The 18982-nt window shown below is 36.5% G+C and overlaps 2 protein-coding genes across 2 annotated transcripts; one reads left to right on the top strand and one right to left on the bottom strand.

The window, feature by feature from the left end:
• The first annotated feature begins 2379 nt into the window (after positions 1-2379).
• On the top strand, positions 2380-5085 carry LOC148919179 (uncharacterized). The gene is made up of 2 exons (XM_089048295.1): positions 2380-4392; positions 4545-5085. The coding sequence occupies exons 1-2, from the start codon at positions 3453-3455 to the stop codon at positions 4889-4891; spliced, it is 1287 nt and encodes a 428-aa protein (XP_088904421.1). The 5' UTR covers positions 2380-3452; the 3' UTR covers positions 4892-5085.
• A 5743-nt stretch (positions 5086-10828) lies between these two features.
• Positions 10829-17020, bottom strand: LOC103327115 (uncharacterized). The gene is made up of 7 exons (XM_008229403.3): positions 16854-17020; positions 16605-16697; positions 16338-16425; positions 12517-12581; positions 11484-11552; positions 11360-11409; positions 10829-11259 (listed from the first exon to the last, which is right to left on the bottom strand). The coding sequence occupies exons 2-7, from the start codon at positions 16680-16682 to the stop codon at positions 11148-11150; spliced, it is 462 nt and encodes a 153-aa protein (XP_008227625.1). The 5' UTR covers positions 16683-16697; positions 16854-17020; the 3' UTR covers positions 10829-11147.
• Positions 17021-18982: the final 1962 nt, after the last annotated feature.

Below are 18982 nucleotides of genomic sequence, written 5' to 3' on the forward strand. Positions count from 1 at the left end.
TATCCTACTGAGCAATAAATTTGGCTATTTCGTTTATTGCAAGAGGCATTTCATTGACTAAACTGAGAGAAAGATGTACCACTTTCCAAAATAGAAGTGAGCCAAGAACTACAAAGTACACGGCAAATCAAGTAGGAGTCCCTACGTCGACAACCCAATCCCATCAAAGTTGCGGAAACAACCATTGGAATGGCCAATATACCCAAATTTTTTTCGAGAAATTAATTAAAATAGCCATTCTTCATAACTTTTGTTCCAAAATAGCCATCCTTGTATTATAGAGGCACTATGAGCAGTGGCGGACCCAGAGAGGTGTAAGGAGCTGCAGGTGCACCTCCCTTTGCCGAAAAATACTTTGGAGATGCAGGAATTTGCCCTTTTACTTGTGCCCACCAAGTGTTCGATTAAAAGCCTCAAATAGGCTGTTTTGTTGCTGCTGTGTGAGACCCTGAATATTTACCTTAGATTGTTGAGCTCGATCTTACGATCATGTAGGAGAAAACGGTTTGTTAATTGGACCTTCACAACCAAAGTTATAGATTTGAGCAGATTTTGAAAAAATTTCACTTAAGTTGCAAACACAAGTCGAGGAATAAGATGACTCGTGTTTGTAGTTAGAATCATGTGCTTCTCAACTTGCATTCCTTTTTAACATGGTTCACTATCAAGGCGCTATGTGTCAAATTTTAACTAGATCATATTTAGAAATTCATTAAAAATTCATATGTGCTCCAAAAATTCACCGAAAAATACCTCAAACTCATAATCACATGTACTTTTATCTCGTGACCTCCAAACCACATGTACCTTGGGTTAGATTAATTGGTATTGATTTTGGTTAGAATAATGGACGATTTCATATGAATTTTGATAGACTAATTGTGTAATTGACATGCATTTTGTTCATATTTGATATGAATTTTGGTAAATAATTGTGTAACATGAATTTTGTGTATATTAATTGATATACAAAATAGACTATAGTCATTAGGCTTAGACGTAAAACTTTTATTTATTTTAATTATGAATAACATTAGTATTATTTAAATTGTAAGGCTATTTGGTTACTATTATTTTATCTTTTAGCCTTTTAACATTGCCCCTTCCTTAAAAAATTTATGGATTCGACACTGATAACATTCAAAAAACTATGGGGACAACTATATGAAGACACCATGGGGGGCAGTTGCTATTTTGGAACAAAAGTTGTTAAAAAGGGCTATTTTAGCACAAAGCCCAATTTTTTCACACAATTAGAAATGACTCGAATATGCAAAAACATTTGCAACAAAATTTGCTTCACGAGAATATGATCAACGAATTTGAGAAAAGGAGGCCAAATATCAATAGTAAATTGTGATATCTAATTTGATCATTGGCCACGCTTAATATGAACAATTAACTAAATAACTAAATTTTATGTGCAATCAAGGAAGAATATGGATGTTGTCGTTCAACTTAAAGAATTAAGGTGAAGTATTCATATGAGGTTGATGTATAAAACTTAACTTCGCTAATCTTCTTGAAAATGGTTGGATTTATAGGGGATAAATTTTAGACATCAATATCTTATGAATAGTCCTACTCCTTCAAATTAAAAGACAACATTCATATTATTCCTTAATTGCACATGAATTTTAGTTAGTCGAATCTAATCCTCTCCATTAACCGTGGCTCCAAAGTATAATTTTGAAGAAGAACTACAAAAGGAAGGTACCATTAACTCAGTTATTGGAGCCTTAATTGGTTAATTATAGCAAAATAATTAAACTCATAAGTCAAACCTAGCTTACACTGTTAATTATGTTACCAAATATGCACCAATCTGACAACATTCATCTCCATCCTTTCTCTCATCTCATCTGACAAACCCAAATCAAAAACGACAAAACAGGTAGATTTTGGGACTCCTACTTGGACTCCACGTTTAATTAATGAAAAATGAGGAGGCTAATTCGCGTGCCCTACACGCGCCGCACTGCAGCTCTCCATTCATGTGGGCCACCACCATTTTAGGATGAGAGGGATAGAGAATAATAAGGCCCACGCGCTGTGGGAGAGTGAGGAATACACGCGCGCGATGAAGTAGAGAAGTAGGACTGCAGAAGCACTGTTGCCCTAAATGAATGAGAGTTGTCATGTGACTTTAGAGACTCCACAAAACTACAAAAACTAGAGAACAAAAGTCTTTATACTCTCTCTCTGTCACTTTTATATATATTTATATCTCTCTCTCTCCTCCTACTATCTTATACTATTTGCTATTGCTATTCAGCTAAGTGATTATTGGAGAGAGAGAGAGAGAGAGAGAGAGAGGGAAGGGAGTTGAGAGGTAGAGAGGAACCCACCTCAAGTTGGCTTTCTAGGAAACATGTTGAGGAAGGGTTTTTAGGGAGAGAGTTAGAGAAAAAGATAAAGGGAAAGAAGTTGAGAAGCTGAGAAAGAGAGAGAGAGAGAGAGAGCAGAAGGAAAAGAGGAAGAAGAAGAAGATATAGAAGAAGAAAAAGAAGGGAGATGGATCTATGATGAGAGAGAAAGGTCACTGGGCACAATAGCAACAGCAGAAAATACACACAGGAAAGGTCGTTATTGCAGTTCTCTCTCTCTATCTCTCTCTCTCACACACACACACAGAAGAGTGTGAAGAGTGAAGATACATAGCATTAACTAGCTGCTGCTTTGGTCTTGTTTTTTCTCTGCTGCCTGTGGACTCAGTCTGGGCTTTGAGGGTCGGCCCCCACCCATAAGCAGAAGGGCCAGAAGCAGATAAGCGGATAAGCAGAAGCAGAAGCTCTCTCTCTCTCTCTCTCAATCTGTTTGTGTTTCTGATCAGAAAAAAACCCAACCTTTTTCCTTATAAAAGCCAGTCTAGTGACAGTAGAAGCAGTAGCTGCAGCACAGCAGCAGCAGTAGGCACTATTCTGCCATGTATATAAACAGCAAGCAAAGCCAGAAAGCCCCCCAACAAACTTCTCTCTCTCTCTTTCTAAATGAACCTAGCTTTATTCTCACATCGATCTAACAACCAAATTCTGATAGAATTTCAGAGACCTACAACACATAACACCCACACATAGATATTAGCTACCCATCCTTCCATACATTGACTTGCTCGCTCTCCTTCTCTCTCTCCCAATCTCACAACAAGAAGAAGAAGAAGAAGAAAAGAATATATATACAATTGAGGAAAAAAGGGGGGGCTAATTAAGATTGTGAGCAATTGGGTTTGTAATATACATTGAGAAAGAGGTTGAGCTTCAGTTGTGGCTACTACAAGGAGGCTGCCTTCAGATTCTGGTGCCTTTGCAGATTGGGTGGGCTCATCTTCCTCCACCAACTCCGCAGCCACCGGACGCCCCTCCCACCACCACCACCCCGACCTCGACGTCCTCTCCCTCGGCTTCAATGCTGGGCCCGCCCCCGCTGGACCCTCCTCCGCTTCCCCCAGCTCCATGTGGCCCTCCTCCGGCCCTCCCAGCAGGCCCCTCCCCTACAGCCACCTCCCTCCCGAGATGGCCGGCATGGTCGGCCTCCGTGACGTCTTCGTCGTGGCTCCTGCCGCCGCCTACCACCACAACAACCATCACCACCTCCACCACCACCACCACGATCCCAATCTCCTCTCCCCCTCCTCCGACCCTCACCATTCCATCAACGCCTCCACCAACCCCGCCACCGCTCTTGGTGTCGGGGTTGGCGTCGGCGTCATCCCTCTCCTCACCACCACCCCTTGTCTTGCCCCGCCAAATATCTCAAATGTCGACGATGACGAAGATAATAATGCCCACACTCCTACAGGTATGAGCATGGGCATGGGCATGGGTATGGGTATGGGTATGGGAATGGGTATGAGTATGAGCATGGGTATGATGAGCAGCGGCCAGCATCGAAACAACCGAACCGCCGGAGGAGGAGGAGGAATTCAGCTGTGGCAGCAGCCCCAGCCCCACTTCTTCAAGAAAACTCCACATGATCTGGCTGCTACGAGTCTCGGCGGGACCCACTTGGTTCAAGGTGGTGGCGGCGGCGGAGTAGGAAACAACGTTATGAATTCCGGCTCTGCCGCTGCCTCCGGGGCGTCGACAATGACGTGTCAAGATTGTGGGAACCAGGCGAAGAAAGACTGCACGCACAGGCGGTGCAGGACGTGCTGCAAAAGCCGGGGGTTCGACTGTGCCACTCATGTGAAGAGCACATGGGTCCCGGCAGCTCGGCGGAGAGAGCGGCAGCTGATGTCTGGTGCGGCTGGAGGTGGGGCTGGGTCTAATTCTGGGTCTACATCCAGTGCCAAGAAGCCTAGGCTCATTGGCGCCTCCCAAACGACAACGTCTCATACTTCCACTTCAAACACCACCCCCCCTAGAAGCTATGATACTAGCTCTAGTCACCAAGGTTGATTTAATTACTTGAATTAAATGAAATGTACTAGCAGTACTACTATCTTTTATAATTAGTTGAAATTATTTGAGTAGGGTTTCAAATTCTACTTAGTTTGTTAAATTCCCTCAACTATATAAAGATGTACAATATATCTATGTGTGCAGATGCTGGTTTCAAGGAGTCATTGCCGGGCCAAGTACGTGCTCCGGCGGTGTTCAAGTGCGTTCGGGTGACCGCGGTGGAAGACGGTGACGATGAGTACGCATATCAGGCAGTTGTGAAAATTGGTGGCCATGTGTTCAAAGGGTTCTTGTATGATCAAGGGGTTGAAGGTAGAGAGGGGTTTCCCAACATCTCCGAATTGCATTTGGGGGGTGGTGGCGGCACTAGTGGTGGTGGCAATGGTGGACGAAACGGGGCTTCTTCCCCGATTCTCGACACGTCGGACGTTTATGGGGCGTCTAGTGGAGGATTGCTGGGAGGTTCAAACTTTGGTAATCCAATAAATTGATGGTATATTCTTCCTAGTTCTGTGGTGTTAATTAGGTACTGCATCCGTTAATGAACAACCTAGCTTGGAAGGATTAACATTGTACTTGTCTAATTTTTCGTCTGCTTGGTCCTACTAATGATTAATATTAATTTCTTGTATTAAATTACTGAGACTAGTATTTTATTAACATGTTTAATTTCTTCTCTTCTTTATAATTGGTTTTCAGCTTCATGGTTTCTAGTTGTTAGTTAGTTGCATTTGCATCGCACTAATAAGTGGGGATTATAAATCCTTTTTTTGTTTTGTTTTTGTTTGAGGACCTTTCCTATTGAGTGGGGCGATGATATACTAAACTCACACACACAACACGGATAGGGAGACTCGAACCCAGGACTGGGGCCGGGGGAGCAAGTACTCAAAACCGACTTACATAAATCTTGTAATTTGCTAAAGAAGTGCATTTTAAGATACAAAATACCATTAATCCCATGGATATTATTATTATCATCATTTCTTTATTTCCTTTTCCCATATATAGAAGCTGCATATAGCTTTCTTATCATCTGCCTGTTTCCTCTTGTTCTTTCTTTTCATCAAAGTAGTGTTGCTTGTCAAAGGTGAAATCTACAGTATAAAGTATTTTCTTATTATTTCTTTTACCCCAATAAAAAGAAAAAAGAAAAAGAAAAAGAAAATCATTAAAAAATACATATTTGCGGTAGATATAAAGCTTATTAATTTCTTTTATGCTCTACAACTATTTCTTGCTTCTGTTCTGTGCACTATTGATTCATGTGCTATGACATGTATTAATTATTCCAGCCATATATTTTCGATATTAGGGCCAAATTAATATTTCACTGCTCAAGCTGATTTCTCTTTTTCCGCTTGCTTGTTCATGATCAAGGCAGAAGTAAATGTGGGACGACTTGTTAGTGCTGCTTTAGACTTTGGCATGAGAGAGAAGTAGTTGTAATGTTGCCATCATTTGTTACCAAAGAAGAAAAAGCATTTCATGCATGTCCTTTTCCACCCACTTTACCACTTTTAGCCTCTCTCTGCACTGTTTTGGACAATCGTGCAATTGCATGCGTTCATGAACAACAAATCATTTACTTGTTTCTCTTTTGTATTGTAATGTGGGGGGTAAGTTAGGCTAGCTTCTCATCATAGATCCAACCTTTATGTTGTCTTAAACTTTAGTCTTTTCGTTGTAAAAACAAACATCAATCCCTTCAGATGTATCCTTTGTTCCTTATAATTTTGATGGTTATATGCACTAGCTTCTCGCACCAGTCTCTATAAACTTTCCACAAAAATAAAAAAGAAAGAAAACATTCTCTATTCATTCTTCACGATTGATTAGTATTTTGTAATTTAGTCTCCTATATTGAATGCTAATGTATGAAACAAGGCACTGTGTCCGTCCCTTGCATCTGAGTTTGATTCCCCGTACATTAGTTAGTGTAATTTAGAATCTATTGTGTTATGTGATTTGTGGTTAATTAGCTAGCAGGATAAGTGCTGTACAGAATGGTTGTTTGGCTTCATCTGATGATTTTTTTTCTTTATTCTTTGTGTGATTGATGGATGCCGTGGATATAGGTGACTTGTTTTTATTTTGTTGGAAATAACGTTGCATACAAATGTTGACTAATGTTGATTAATTAAGGGGTGTCTAAATTCATTGCCTACTTAGATTTTTTTCTCTTTCCCCCACATGCTGTCCCCTTGCTTGTCTGCACTAATATATATATAAACTAGATTGGTTTCATCATGTGGATTTCATTCACATTCATTTTTGTTTTATATTAATTCTTCCTATGCTGCACATGATCACCTTTTCTAAGTCTAATCCCTTGTTTGACATGCCTATAGTTTCCTTTTGCTTTTCGTATCAGACATATGTAAATCCTCATCACTGCTATGTCCACTATTTTTTTGCCCGGAGTATCAGTTGGAACTGAATATGGAACTTGCACTTAAATTTGTAATCTTTTAGAAAAATATTGATGAATTTATAGCTCAATTGCTTGTATTTATTGTTTCTTCCATGTAAATTGTGAAGTCACCTGTAATGTGATAATAGTGTTTGTCATAGTCTGCTTAATTACTGTTATTATGTGATAGTCTTGCCCAGTAGACAGATTCATCTTGGAACCTCGAGAGACTAATCACTTTGTCGAAATTGTTAAGTTCTTTGCAGACAAAAAAACCGATTGTTAAATGCTTATAATTAGTATCCTTGCAACACTTTCTCATTTTTTATCAGTAGGAAAATTCATTTAGATTTGTTAGTGCATGTCATCTACATATATTTAAACTGCATTAGATACAGATTAGAGTTTTCATTTGCGTTTGGATTCATTTGGTATAGAAAGGAAGTGCTTTCTGAATACTAATCAAGGCACCCTAGGCTAACAGCAATACCCTTCTAGAGATTAATCGTAGTGTATTTATATTTTTCGATATAAAAAAGCTTAGTCGATGCGTGTTTCTTTCTTTTGATTTTGAATGTGCAATTCCTGAATTCTATATTTCTCCAATTGGGTGCTGTTCATCCTTCAGATCTGTGCAGTCGATGTTGCAATTTGGCTCTCGATCGGAGGCTATATATGTTTTTAGACAAGGTTATGATGATATATAGATCTTTCCATGGCTAGAAACTATGAGATTTCCACCATGTGCGGTTGCAGATATGATTTAGTGCCAATCATTCTTGTCTTTTAGATCACTTAAGAAGCTGTTTAGTAATGATGTTTTGATTGGGTTACAAGTAAAATATCCTTATTCCCTTTCCCCTTTTTGCTTGTCCAGGGGGTTTTTGTTTTTGTTTTTGGGTTGCCCAGGGTTTTGTTTTTGGCATCATATCTGTTAGAACCTAACGCAACTATACCTACCCATATCCTCGCTTCCTGGTTTGTGGTGGCTTCATGTATGCAAATATTTGCCATTTGTAGCTCTAGTGACATGACCTAGTGTTCCCTAGGATAAGATGGCTAGAATCACCATCGGTGGCTAATCTCCAACAGTCTCAGTTATTCGTGCCCATTGTGCTATTAGGCACTACTAATAGTGGGGTTTATCGACATCATCTTGTGTCACGGATGTAACTGGCTATAATAATGTTTTCTTTTAGTGATATGTGGTGTAATATGGCAGTTCACTAAAGTAAAATATATGATTCAGAGTCCATGTCACTATATACCACTGAACTTCCAATATACACATCTGAAAACGCGTACCTGTATCATGTTAGCCAAATGCTGAATCAAACCTAGCCACATGGATCCTTGGTTTATTTGAACCATGCATGTCATGACTCATGCATATTAGGGTTTAGGATGGTCTCTTAAATATTATTTTGACGTTTTTGAAAGCATCGAAAGATTTTTTTTATTGTTTTTCCTTGTCCTGTAAAGCTAGCTTTTATTTTCTACAAGAACAAGATATGCAGTCTTGAGCTAGAAGGGAGGAAAATAATATTTATTTTTAGACTTTCTATTGTCAATTTATTGTAACAAAAAAGCAAAAAAGAATTGTAGGTTTTATCGACCTTTGAATGATACCAAAGAAGGTTTGAGATTCAGTTTTTGATTGGATACCGTTAAATATTATTTTCAAATTTGTCGTGATGAGTTGAAGTTGACGAACTTTTAGAAATATAGAGAAAAACTATGTAAACTAATGTAATTTCATTAAACAAAAGGGAGCTAATTGACCAACGGGTTTAATTCAGTAGAAAATGGCATTGATTTGCAAATCAGTATTTCAGGTTCGAACTTTCATGGCATTGTGCTAGGGTGTGTGAGAAACCTCCTACCCCTTGTAGGCCAGTCTTGAAATTTTGAAGGTCCTGTGTGAAACTTCAACTCGAGTCCTCGCATAATATAATATGGAAATTTTAAAAAAATTAAAAATTGCCATGACTTAATGTCATAAAACAATTTTTTCATAACTAAAATTCATCATCAATTAGCATGTAATAACAATCACAATCACAAATCAAATTCATAAAGTTTTTAATGTTTTCAATTGACAAATTTAAATATTAATATGTTCGGTAAAAACTTAAGAGTTCAAGAGAAAGAAGACATAATATATATATTGGTTTTGTTTTTGAGTAGAAGAAAGTTTTTTGTTTTGTTTTTTGTTTTTCCTGGTTTGGGTGTGATATCTGACTAAGACTCGAACTTGGGTCTTGTACCAAGGGATATGCACTAAAAACAAGCTACACCAAATACACTTTTGTTTCATTGTGCTGCATGCTGGAGTATATACACAATTTTTATAATATTAATATATATATATATATATATAATATAAAGTAAAAAATTTTTGGGGACCCTATGCAATGGCGTCACTTGCACCATATCAGTCCCCCTACTTGTAGTTTAGACTATCGCTTGTATTAAAAAAAAAAAGAACTAATTGAACTTGGCAAAAAAAGAAAAAAAGACAAAAAAGGAGCTAATTGAATTTCATTTTATTCCCTTTAAAGAGAGTGGCAGTGGTTCAGAGCACTTAATTTTGCGTGGGCATATTGCTTCCAGTTATGGTAAAAGTTTCACATTCAAGAATATTTGATTGCCTTGAAATACTATGCAAAAGAAAATGGCATCTATATGAAAATTTGGAAAGCATCAATACAATGCACTATTGGAAAGAAGAATATATATAATTTTTGTTGCTTCACCTCACAATTTTCATCTTTGGAATGAAGAATCCTACACACCTTTTTTCCTGGATTCCAGGCTTGGTACAACATTTAAATATTTAAATATTTCTTATTAGTCTGAAAAGCTAGGAGAAAAAAGAAACCAAAAAAAAAAGGCACAAGGAAAAGAGGAAAAAGTTGATAGGTTCATTGACATTTTAATAAAATGAAAGTCCAATAGAAAAGTAGGTTTTGAGCACTAATATTGAATTTCCTGTTTATGATCATTTTGATGGTATTGATACTCTATCTTTTAGTGGCATACCATTCTAATGAACAACCCTTTTGTTTTCTTTTCTTTTATTACCAAAACCCATTGACATTTGATTTTTTTTTCTTTTTCTCTTTTTGGTTTTGTTTTATTCCCATTGTCCAATGAGACATTATGATTCTCCTTGGTGATGCTTCCTTTTTCTTTCAACATGTACTCTAATTGTAAATCATGAAGTGAAAGCATCCACGATCATGTTCTTTATTTTTTTAGTTCAAATTTAGCAAAAAATATTAAAGCTATTTTTAGAGCTCTTTATAAAATTTCAACTCCAACCATACTCCCTAATTTAAAGAGTCATAAATGATTTTAATATTTTTTAATTCAATTTTTGAATAAAGTATAGACACAAAAACAACAAAAAAAAAATACTAGCATAAAATAAATGGTTAAAATACTATTAAAATAAATGAGTATTAAATTATAAGAAGACACTAGAAGTCCTTTCTTACCTCAGATCAAGAAGCTTCTAGAAGTCTCTATTTTAGGAGGTGGCTAGGGAGTATAGTTGGAGTTGTATTTTTCTAATTGCTCCTTAAAATTTGCCTAAGGAGATGATTTTAGGGAGCCTATTGTGAATGCTTTGACTTTTATGTGAAAAAGGCATTATCAATGATACCTCTCACATTTCCAAATTTACAGTTTCCACTAGTTGTGGGGATTAGAAATGTATTCAAGATCTGGCGATTTATGTATCGGCAAGAAGTTGACCTAAGAATGTTTTTAAAACCTCGGATGCATTCGTAATTGCTCTTAAGAATGTTATTTTTCACTTGAGATCTGGTGATTTCATTAGCTATTTAATCTCTTGAACACCATCATCTGTCTGGTTTTAGGAAGGCTGAGAAATTTGGGGACCATTTTCTCTATCCCCCACTAGCATCAATAAGAGCTCATCAAATCCTGCTTAAATCGTTTCCTCTTGGCAGGTTTGCAAAGATGCACAAGAAATAAAGCTACACCAACCTTAGAATTGAAAACAACTTTGGTTAAAATTAACATTTTCTAGTCTATGCCAAACCACGGGATCCAGATATGCGTTCGAAACATATTCCTGCAGATTATTTCCCATGGCATAGACAACACAACATTTCATTTTTGACATCACTGAAGCGCTGCACATTAAAATTTGAGATATGGAGACTGATTAGCATCACACTAGTTTAGCAAACAGTTGCAATCCTCTATAGCTATTACCAAAAGTTTCATATCTAAACTTTGCAATCTACAAGATAACATCTATAAATTTTGTCATGGCTCCCACTTTTCGTTAGGTACTCAATACATTAGGACATGCTGACGCCAGTCAGCTCTACTTGGGCAGCTGCTGCATTAATGGCATCAAGAACATCCATCTTTCCCCTGGTCACAGCTTCATCAATTGGAGTCCTCTCATAGCTGAAGACAACCAGTGCCACAATCATTCTTATAATAAAAGGAGTGCACATCTTATATGTTAAGGAAAGTCAGGCGTTAGTTAACATGTTCAAATGGGTACCTGTTTAGTACACTAAGATTAGCTCCTGCAAAGATCAATTTCTTAACCACCTGCAAAGGCAAAAACGTTAGACAAAAAGTAGAATGAGTTAATATTACTGTGCCAAAACAAACAAAATATTCACCTCAACATGTCCATTCAGGCAAGCCCAATGTAGAGGTGTATTCATCTCCTCATTTGTAGCATTAAGATCCTTACGCAAAGAAGCACAAAATTATTATAATTTATCATAATAACATATCACAAGTCGAGAACAGAGAACATGCAAGAAATCTTTTGCCAGATATCACAATGCAAATAACATAAATAAAATTTAAGCTTCAAAATGAAAAAAAACAAAGAACAATCATAACCTTAACCGATAAGCCTTTTTGTTGAGTAAAAGACATTAAAGTGCTTCATACCAGTTAAAGTAGTTGCTCCATTTATAAGATGCGAGTTTTTATATGGAAGAAAACTAGTTGGTATTTCAACGTACTACCCTTATAATCAACCAATGAGTCATCTGCCTAACAATTTAAGAGATCATTTTTGTTCACCACTTTAACCCAAGGTGTAGCATCACCACCATAGCAATGTGTCTTATACTCTAACCATGGTTAACTTATATATTAAATACATTTAAATTCACCACTAACTAATTAATAACAACTAAAGAAAAGTTTTAATTAAAAAAAAAGTACTTTCCCTTCCAAAGCCATTGTGCTCATCCTTCCAGCGTCCCCAAGCTATTGTGGCGGTGGCCATAGCTTGTGAGAAAATCACTATTTTCTTCTCTCCTTCTCTGTGAGTGTTTGGGTTCTATCTGAACAGCACTTAGCTTCTATAAAATTCCTTGCACAACCTTCCCTTCAAACCCCTCAATTTTCTTTCCTCCCACTAACTTCCAATCCGCCATTCATCTAAGCTCCACATCCAAAACCCATTTGAAATGCATTAGGTCTATAATAGGGACCAAAACCCAATTGATAAGTCCTTTTATCGAGATCCTAAATCTATTGACTTTATATTCTAACATGAGATTGATACTTACAGATTTCCTTTACAATCTTTTTTGAGAGAAAATAAAACACAATTTCCAACTAAAAGACTGTTATATATATATTTTTTTTGAAAAGGAGAAAAAGAATGTTAGATATTGACTTAAAAGACCTTACCACTCCTCTACTGATAAGATACTCCACAATGTCAAGATGTCCATTAGCAGAAGCCATATGTAGTGCTGCAATCAAATGTCACAGTACCTCGGTCAAACACAGTTACACAAGCTTGTAAAGTGGTTCAGCGTGAACAAAAGTTTCATTATCACTTGGTATAATATAACAATTAAGAAAAATGCATAACATCAATATCCCCATCTAAGTCTTGAAATTCAACCCAGAAGAAACTCTCATTTCAATAGGTATGTGATTGTGTGAACATAAGATAACTAAATATCTTCTCTTATGTATGAACATCATACCTACATATTGTTTGTGGTTTAATTGGGGGGGAAAAACCATTGACCAAGAACTAAGAGAAGATCATTTGCAGAAAAATAAACCTTAGAAATAAGAATTTCTCACTTAAACCATAAACGTAGCAGCATGACATATGGGAATAAATAACATTGATTCAAGCCATGCATAATCATTAATCATCAACTTCTGAAGTCTGTTATAATATTAATTCCTGACAAGGAATGAAGTTTCATTATGGTCGGGTGTTTCAACCAATTTTTTTTTGGTAACGTGTTTCAACCAATTTATAAACAAGGATATAATAGAATCTGTCAACTTGGTGAAAAAAATAGTGTATCAGTTACACACTACAAATCTAGCTCAGCCCACGATTTATACATAAAGTATTTCAAAAATTAATTAATTAATTAGAATTTAATTTAATTTAATTTATTTTTAATAGAAACATTTTTTATTCAAAATTTGAAGGATAAAAAACGAGGATATTTAGAACACAGACAAAAAGAAAGAAATCCTAGCCGGTGAAACAAAGACAAGGCCACTCAACACAGAAAATAAAACAGCCAAACATAAGACAACCCCTTAAAATACTACAGCCAGCAGATTGCGCATAATTGTAGGATAGGATATATCCTTAAAAGCAAGGGAAGTTGATGCCCAAAGGGCAGCCCAAAACTTCACTCTATCCCATAACTCTACCACTCCCACTCCCTTATAATCCTCGAAGATTCTCCCGTTACGTTCCAGCCACAGGTTACAGACCACTGCCTGCATCAGACTGCCCCAAAGAATTTTAGCTTTCTTTCCCCTTCCCAAAGCATCAAATCTGATGGAAAAAAGTTCAAAGCAGCCTTCCAGTATTGCCCATACCATGTTAACTTCCTTTAGTAACGTCTCCCACAACTTTAGAGAGAAAGGGCAATGAAAGAGGAGATGGTCCACACTCTCCCCTGCCTTATTACATAGAGCACACCAGTGAGGGCTAAGGCACATAGAAGGGCAGTGTCTCTGTAGTGTATCACCTGTATTTAGTTTTCCCAACACCGCTTGCCACACAAAGATCTTAACTTTTGGAGGATTCTTGGCCTTCCAAATTTGAGTGTACGGAGAGAAAACCTCCCCTTCACCACTATTCTGAAAATGAGAACAGAGAGATTGACAGGAGAATAAACCGGAGGGGTCTAGCTTCCATCTTCTCTTATCCAATCTGGAAGTAATTAGAATTTAATTATTAATGGGAGCTAGAAAGCGAATTTAAGCAGTTGGGGGTGCGGAGTGAGGGTTGGGGTGGTTTTCTTGGATGCAATTCTTCTCCCCTTCTTTTTAGCATTTTTTTCCCATCCCATTCATACAGCACTTTGCATAGGGCTTATTTATTGGGATGGCATCACTAAAAATCACGCCTCAGACCCTTTTTTGGTTGGGTTGGGATCCTTAAGCTAAGTTTGTTTTATATGTAACAAAGTTAAACCTAGTCTTGATCTAGGACTGCGAGTTACTTTTATTGCCAAATGTCAAAAAACAAATGTTCAGGTTTAACCCCCAATTTATAAAATCTCAGCTGAACCCAAAAGTATGCCACTCTTCCAAAAAAAAACTAAAACTGAATATGCAATGTCAAATGCCAGTTGAAATGCCGATGAAACAGGGGAAGAAATGATGAGGAACCAAATGTGCTGGGATCTGTAAAGATAAATAAAGAAGAGGCAACTGAAAGCCACATCCTATGCCAAATACGGCATTGCACCAGCAAGTTGCCTTACAATGCCGCCTCTTCTATTCTAGCTGGATCTATCCCTTCGCGATTAGAATTTCACATGATATTTAACTAAAACACGATATTTTCAAGCAAAACCATGCGAAGAAGCATCATTTCACTAGAACCCCAGAGGATGATATTCCAGGTGTATTTTATTGAAACCTTGCAAAGCAGCATCCAAAGGTATTGCCCATCCAAGCAACCAACACAGGATTCTGTTCCTTCATATCAACAATATTGACTAAACCTTTCATGGGATCAAAAACACTAAAGTTTAAATTCGCTTCAATAGTCCATTTGAAATGCATTAGCTTTACAATAGGGATAATGAGGAAATCTTAAAGTCACAAGGAATTTCAAAATGATTAAATTTTAAAGATAGGAAGGATTTTTTCTGTCTAAAAAGGATAGGATTGAACAATCAAAACAACATCTTCACCCCAAACCCAATCACACTCTCCCATCCAAATACTCTGAAGAGAAAATCTCCACCTTTATGAGTTGTCCTCAGAATCTGGAATCGATTGTTCAAGAGGCCATACAGTAGTCAGACTCATACTCATTACCTTGTTACATACGTCTTGTCTTTTGAAATTTTGAGGGGGAGAGAGAGAGAGAGAGAGAGAGAGAGAGAGAGAGACAGAGACAGAGAGTAAAGGGAGAAGACTTTATTAAAAGAAAATTACACAATACAGAGGACATCTTGTCGACACTCTAAAGGAGAAAAAGAAACCCAAGACCAACATCTACCTACACTGAATACACTCTAAAATTTACCCAAGAAATCAACAAAGGGCTATAAGAAACAATAGCATTCCAATCTGGAAAAAAAAAACAGAAGACAGCTCTCCTTAAACTCTGATTACACCGATGCCCCAAAGAGATGCCCAGGAATGAACCCTCTCCCTCAAATCCAATCCTCACCATCCTCAAATGTATGTCACCCCATTTGACTGACCTTCCCATTACTACTAACGGCATGATTTAGTAATCGTTGAAAATAGTTTGGAAATGGGACGCTATCATAATTTGGTGCAATACAAGGTATGCCGATTTAAACACTTTAAGGAGGTCAAAATGATTTGTCAATATTAAACTGATTAATGAAATAACTAACAGCTTCAATGCATTATCCTAACCCCTAACTATTTCTCAAGGAAATGAAAACCTGATTCCTCACTTCCAAGAAGAATTAGGTTTTCAGATCTCTATCCTTCCCAAATCACCCTTGCATCTCCTCAACCTCTCTACTTACGTTCACAAGCTTCACAGATCAAATATCAATATCATCAACCTCTGAGACCACATACAAGTGAAACTTATCTACTGAATTTCAAATTTGACAACCAAATAAATATCCTTCAGATTTTCAATAAGCAAATTCATGAAAAATTATTGCTCTGGTTGTCCTGGTATCTACGTTATTGAGACCAACTACTATAAGAGGTTGAGGAGATGCTGTCCAAGTTTCAACAAATTCACAAGTGATTACGCACAGGAAAGCAGCAAACAAATAAAACCTCTGCATGATGAGAGAACAACTTGGTACAACAAAGTGTTATCTCATGCGTAATCTATCATTGCTTTAATAATCCAAATGAATTCCTTAACTAGTAAAAGAAAATTTCACATTTTAATAAGAGAGGAGAAAACCATAAGCCACAAGAAAAATATCTACCACTTTTAGCACATGTCAAATTTTATAACAAAAAAAAATTGTAAAACAGGGATGAATTTATAAAACAACAAAAATTATAACCTGTTCGGCCCTGAGAATCCTTAGAATCGAGAGAAACACCAGCAGATGCTAAGCTTACAGTGTCATCCATGTCATCGTATCTAGCAGCCTGCCAAACACAAAAAGATCATCTCCAACTACAATTTATTTCATGAAAGCAGGATATGAATTTCAATAAACATCTCATTGTACAAAACACAATATATCACATATGTTGAATCCTTTCATTCAATACAAGAGGGTACTTTAGAAAAGAGGATTAACTTTTGGAAAAGGGAGTTGGGTTACCTCCAGCAAGGCCTCAATGTTCTCCAACGATGTCGTTTGGACTGCTGAATCTTGAACTGCATTTCCCCCTTCCCCCATTTTGCCACAGCCGCCCTATGAAATACAAAAGCAAATGAATTTGTTCCAAGCATCAGTTCATGGCATACACAATTTTCCCAAATACAAAAGCATATGAATTTGAAAAACAGGACCATTTTCATTTGCATGCATAACTTTCCCAAATAAAAATTTATAAGCGGTAACACATACAAGAACTGCACAGTCGCTTCAATTTGGAGACGGAGAGAAGAAGAAGAGGAAATCAAAGGGTAACAGATAAAATCGCTTCTTTTAGCTTAAACCCAAAACCCCCAGTCTAAATTCAATCACTTACTTCTCAAACCCAAAATTAATTTATAGGAGAACAAATGGGATTACAGAACGAGTTTTTATCAAAAATAGCCAAAATTTAATCCATAAATTCATAAATGTCAGTTTTTTAAAATACGTTCAAATATAGCCAAAAACTCACTTAAATTGACTCAAACGCCCTCTAAATTATAACTCAATTACACCAAAAAGCTAAAACCCAAAATAACAGGAGCACAAAAACAAGATTCGCTTCGTCAACTTAATCATGCCTATGAATCCTATTATAAAAATGACAATGTAATTACCAAAAAGAAGAAGAAAAGTAACAGCCGATGTTTTCATAAATCCAAGCAATAAAAATCATCTCTGCGACTATGGCTTGATTCATGGGTTTTGGGAGTTTTTTACAATAAAAAAAGTTAAAGTCAGTTTCTTGACATGATAATTTTTAATTGAGAAAAAAAGTTGAACTTTCTTGCAAAATTCGTATCATAAATACTGCTAGTCTGCATATGATATGGGGGTTAAACTTTCTTGCAAACCATCATATGTGCTGCTGCTTTCCCTCAGCACAAGAGGTCTAGAAAAATTGCAAGGCCCTCGTTGTTCATAGACTATCTTCCCACAACACAAACTTGCCTATATTAACTTTGCTTTCCATTAAGGGTGATTGGCGAGGGGCAGTGTCCTTGTGTTTGAGGGTAGGCTTGGTGAAGAGTGAGGCTTGTGCTCAGTAGCTTAAGGCTTGGAAGAGCATGCTTTTTGGTTAGGTTTTAATTTAGAGGGCATTTGGGTCAATTTAAGTGAGTTTTTGACTATATTTGAATTTTTTTTTAAACTGACATTTATGAATTTGAGGGTTAAATTTTGACTATTTTTGATAAAAACTCTTACAGAACTCGCAAATTCTAACCAGCAAATAAATAACAAAAGCAACGAAGCTATTTGTTCTTACCGCGAGAGAGGAAGAGAGAGAGAATGGTTGTCTTCGTGCAATTTTGTCACTTAGAAAAAGAATTCTTAACAATGTCACCCCAAGGAATTTTCCCACATATTGGGTTCTACATGGTTTTATCTTGGGTTATTAGTTTATTTTATTTTTTATTTTGGTTTAAAGCAATAAAGATTGCATGAGTGAAGAAACACAACAATCAGGGCTCTAGGTGGGGAGGGTTATATTTAACTCTGTGCTATATTTAGCTTCCTAAAAAATAATTTTATAAGAAATAGTGTCAGTTCAGGTTATATTTTAACCATCTCCAGTAACAAAGGGCTAAATTTAATATTTTAATAATTTTTAGTATATTATGTAAATTTATTAGTTAATTTAATTAAACTACTATTTATATCCTATTAAAATACATTTTAGAAGAGAAAATATTTTAGGATATGATTTTTGATATCCACGTGTTGGCACGTGATTAGCCCTATAAATTTATGATTAGATATTTTTTTTGTTCTTAAAAAAACCTAAAAATTAATTGAAATGAAAAAAGATGAAGGATAATTTGTAAAAGAATGAAGAGATTGTGAGAAATTATGTAAAAGGATGAAATTAAGGAAGGATAATATGTAAAATGATGAAGATGTTGTGAGAAATTATGTAAGAATGAGGTAGGTATTTATACAAAAAAGTTAAGAATTTTATTTAAAAAATCATTTTTCAAAATTTTTTTTAAAAAAAAAAAAAAAAGCTAGTTGACGTCATCTAACAGCTAGGTGATGTCAGCTAGGCTCATCCAATTATTTAGCCCGAGCAAAAGGGCCACATGTGGCCCTCATATTAGGAATTGGTCCTTTATGTGGACCTCTCTTTTTTTGTAGCGGTTTGTATAGCCCACTCTTGAAGATGAGTTTTGGGTATATTTGAGGATATAATCCTCATTTAGAGATGGCCTAAGCCAGTTGGTTAAGGTAGCGTGTACGTCATGTTGCACTCAAATTCAATCTCCCTCCTATAGGTTAGAATAATTCAGAATATTGCTTTGGCAAAAAAGAAAAATAAGAAAAGTCATTCTCCAAGGCTT

The sequence above is a fragment of the Prunus mume genome, linkage group LG3, assembly GCF_029339155.1.
Source record: "Prunus mume cultivar Tortuosa linkage group LG3, ASM2933915v1, whole genome shotgun sequence".
NCBI classification, from domain to species: domain Eukaryota; kingdom Viridiplantae; phylum Streptophyta; class Magnoliopsida; order Rosales; family Rosaceae; genus Prunus; species Prunus mume.

What these genes read in the sequence shown, in the direction of transcription:
- LOC148919179 (XM_089048295.1), top strand. Translation starts at nt 3,453, where the DNA reads ATGTGGCCCTCCTCCGGCCCTCCCAGCAGGCCCCTCCCCTACAGCCAC. An exon ending in TACTAGCTCTAGTCACCAAG is followed by an intron (nt 4,393 to 4,544) that starts GTTGATTTAATT and finishes CTATGTGTGCAG; the next exon opens with ATGCTGGTTTCAAGGAGTCA.
- LOC103327115 (XM_008229403.3), bottom strand. Translation starts at nt 16,682, where the DNA reads ATGGGGGAAGGGGGAAATGCAGTTCAAGATTCAGCAGTCCAAACGACA. An exon ending in ATCTTATCAGTAGAGGAGTG is followed by an intron (nt 11,553 to 12,516) that starts GTAAGGTCTTTT and finishes TCTTTGCGTAAG; the next exon opens with GATCTTAATGCTACAAATGA. An exon ending in GCCTGAATGGACATGTTGAG is followed by an intron (nt 11,410 to 11,483) that starts GTGAATATTTTG and finishes TTGCCTTTGCAG; the next exon opens with GTGGTTAAGAAATTGATCTT.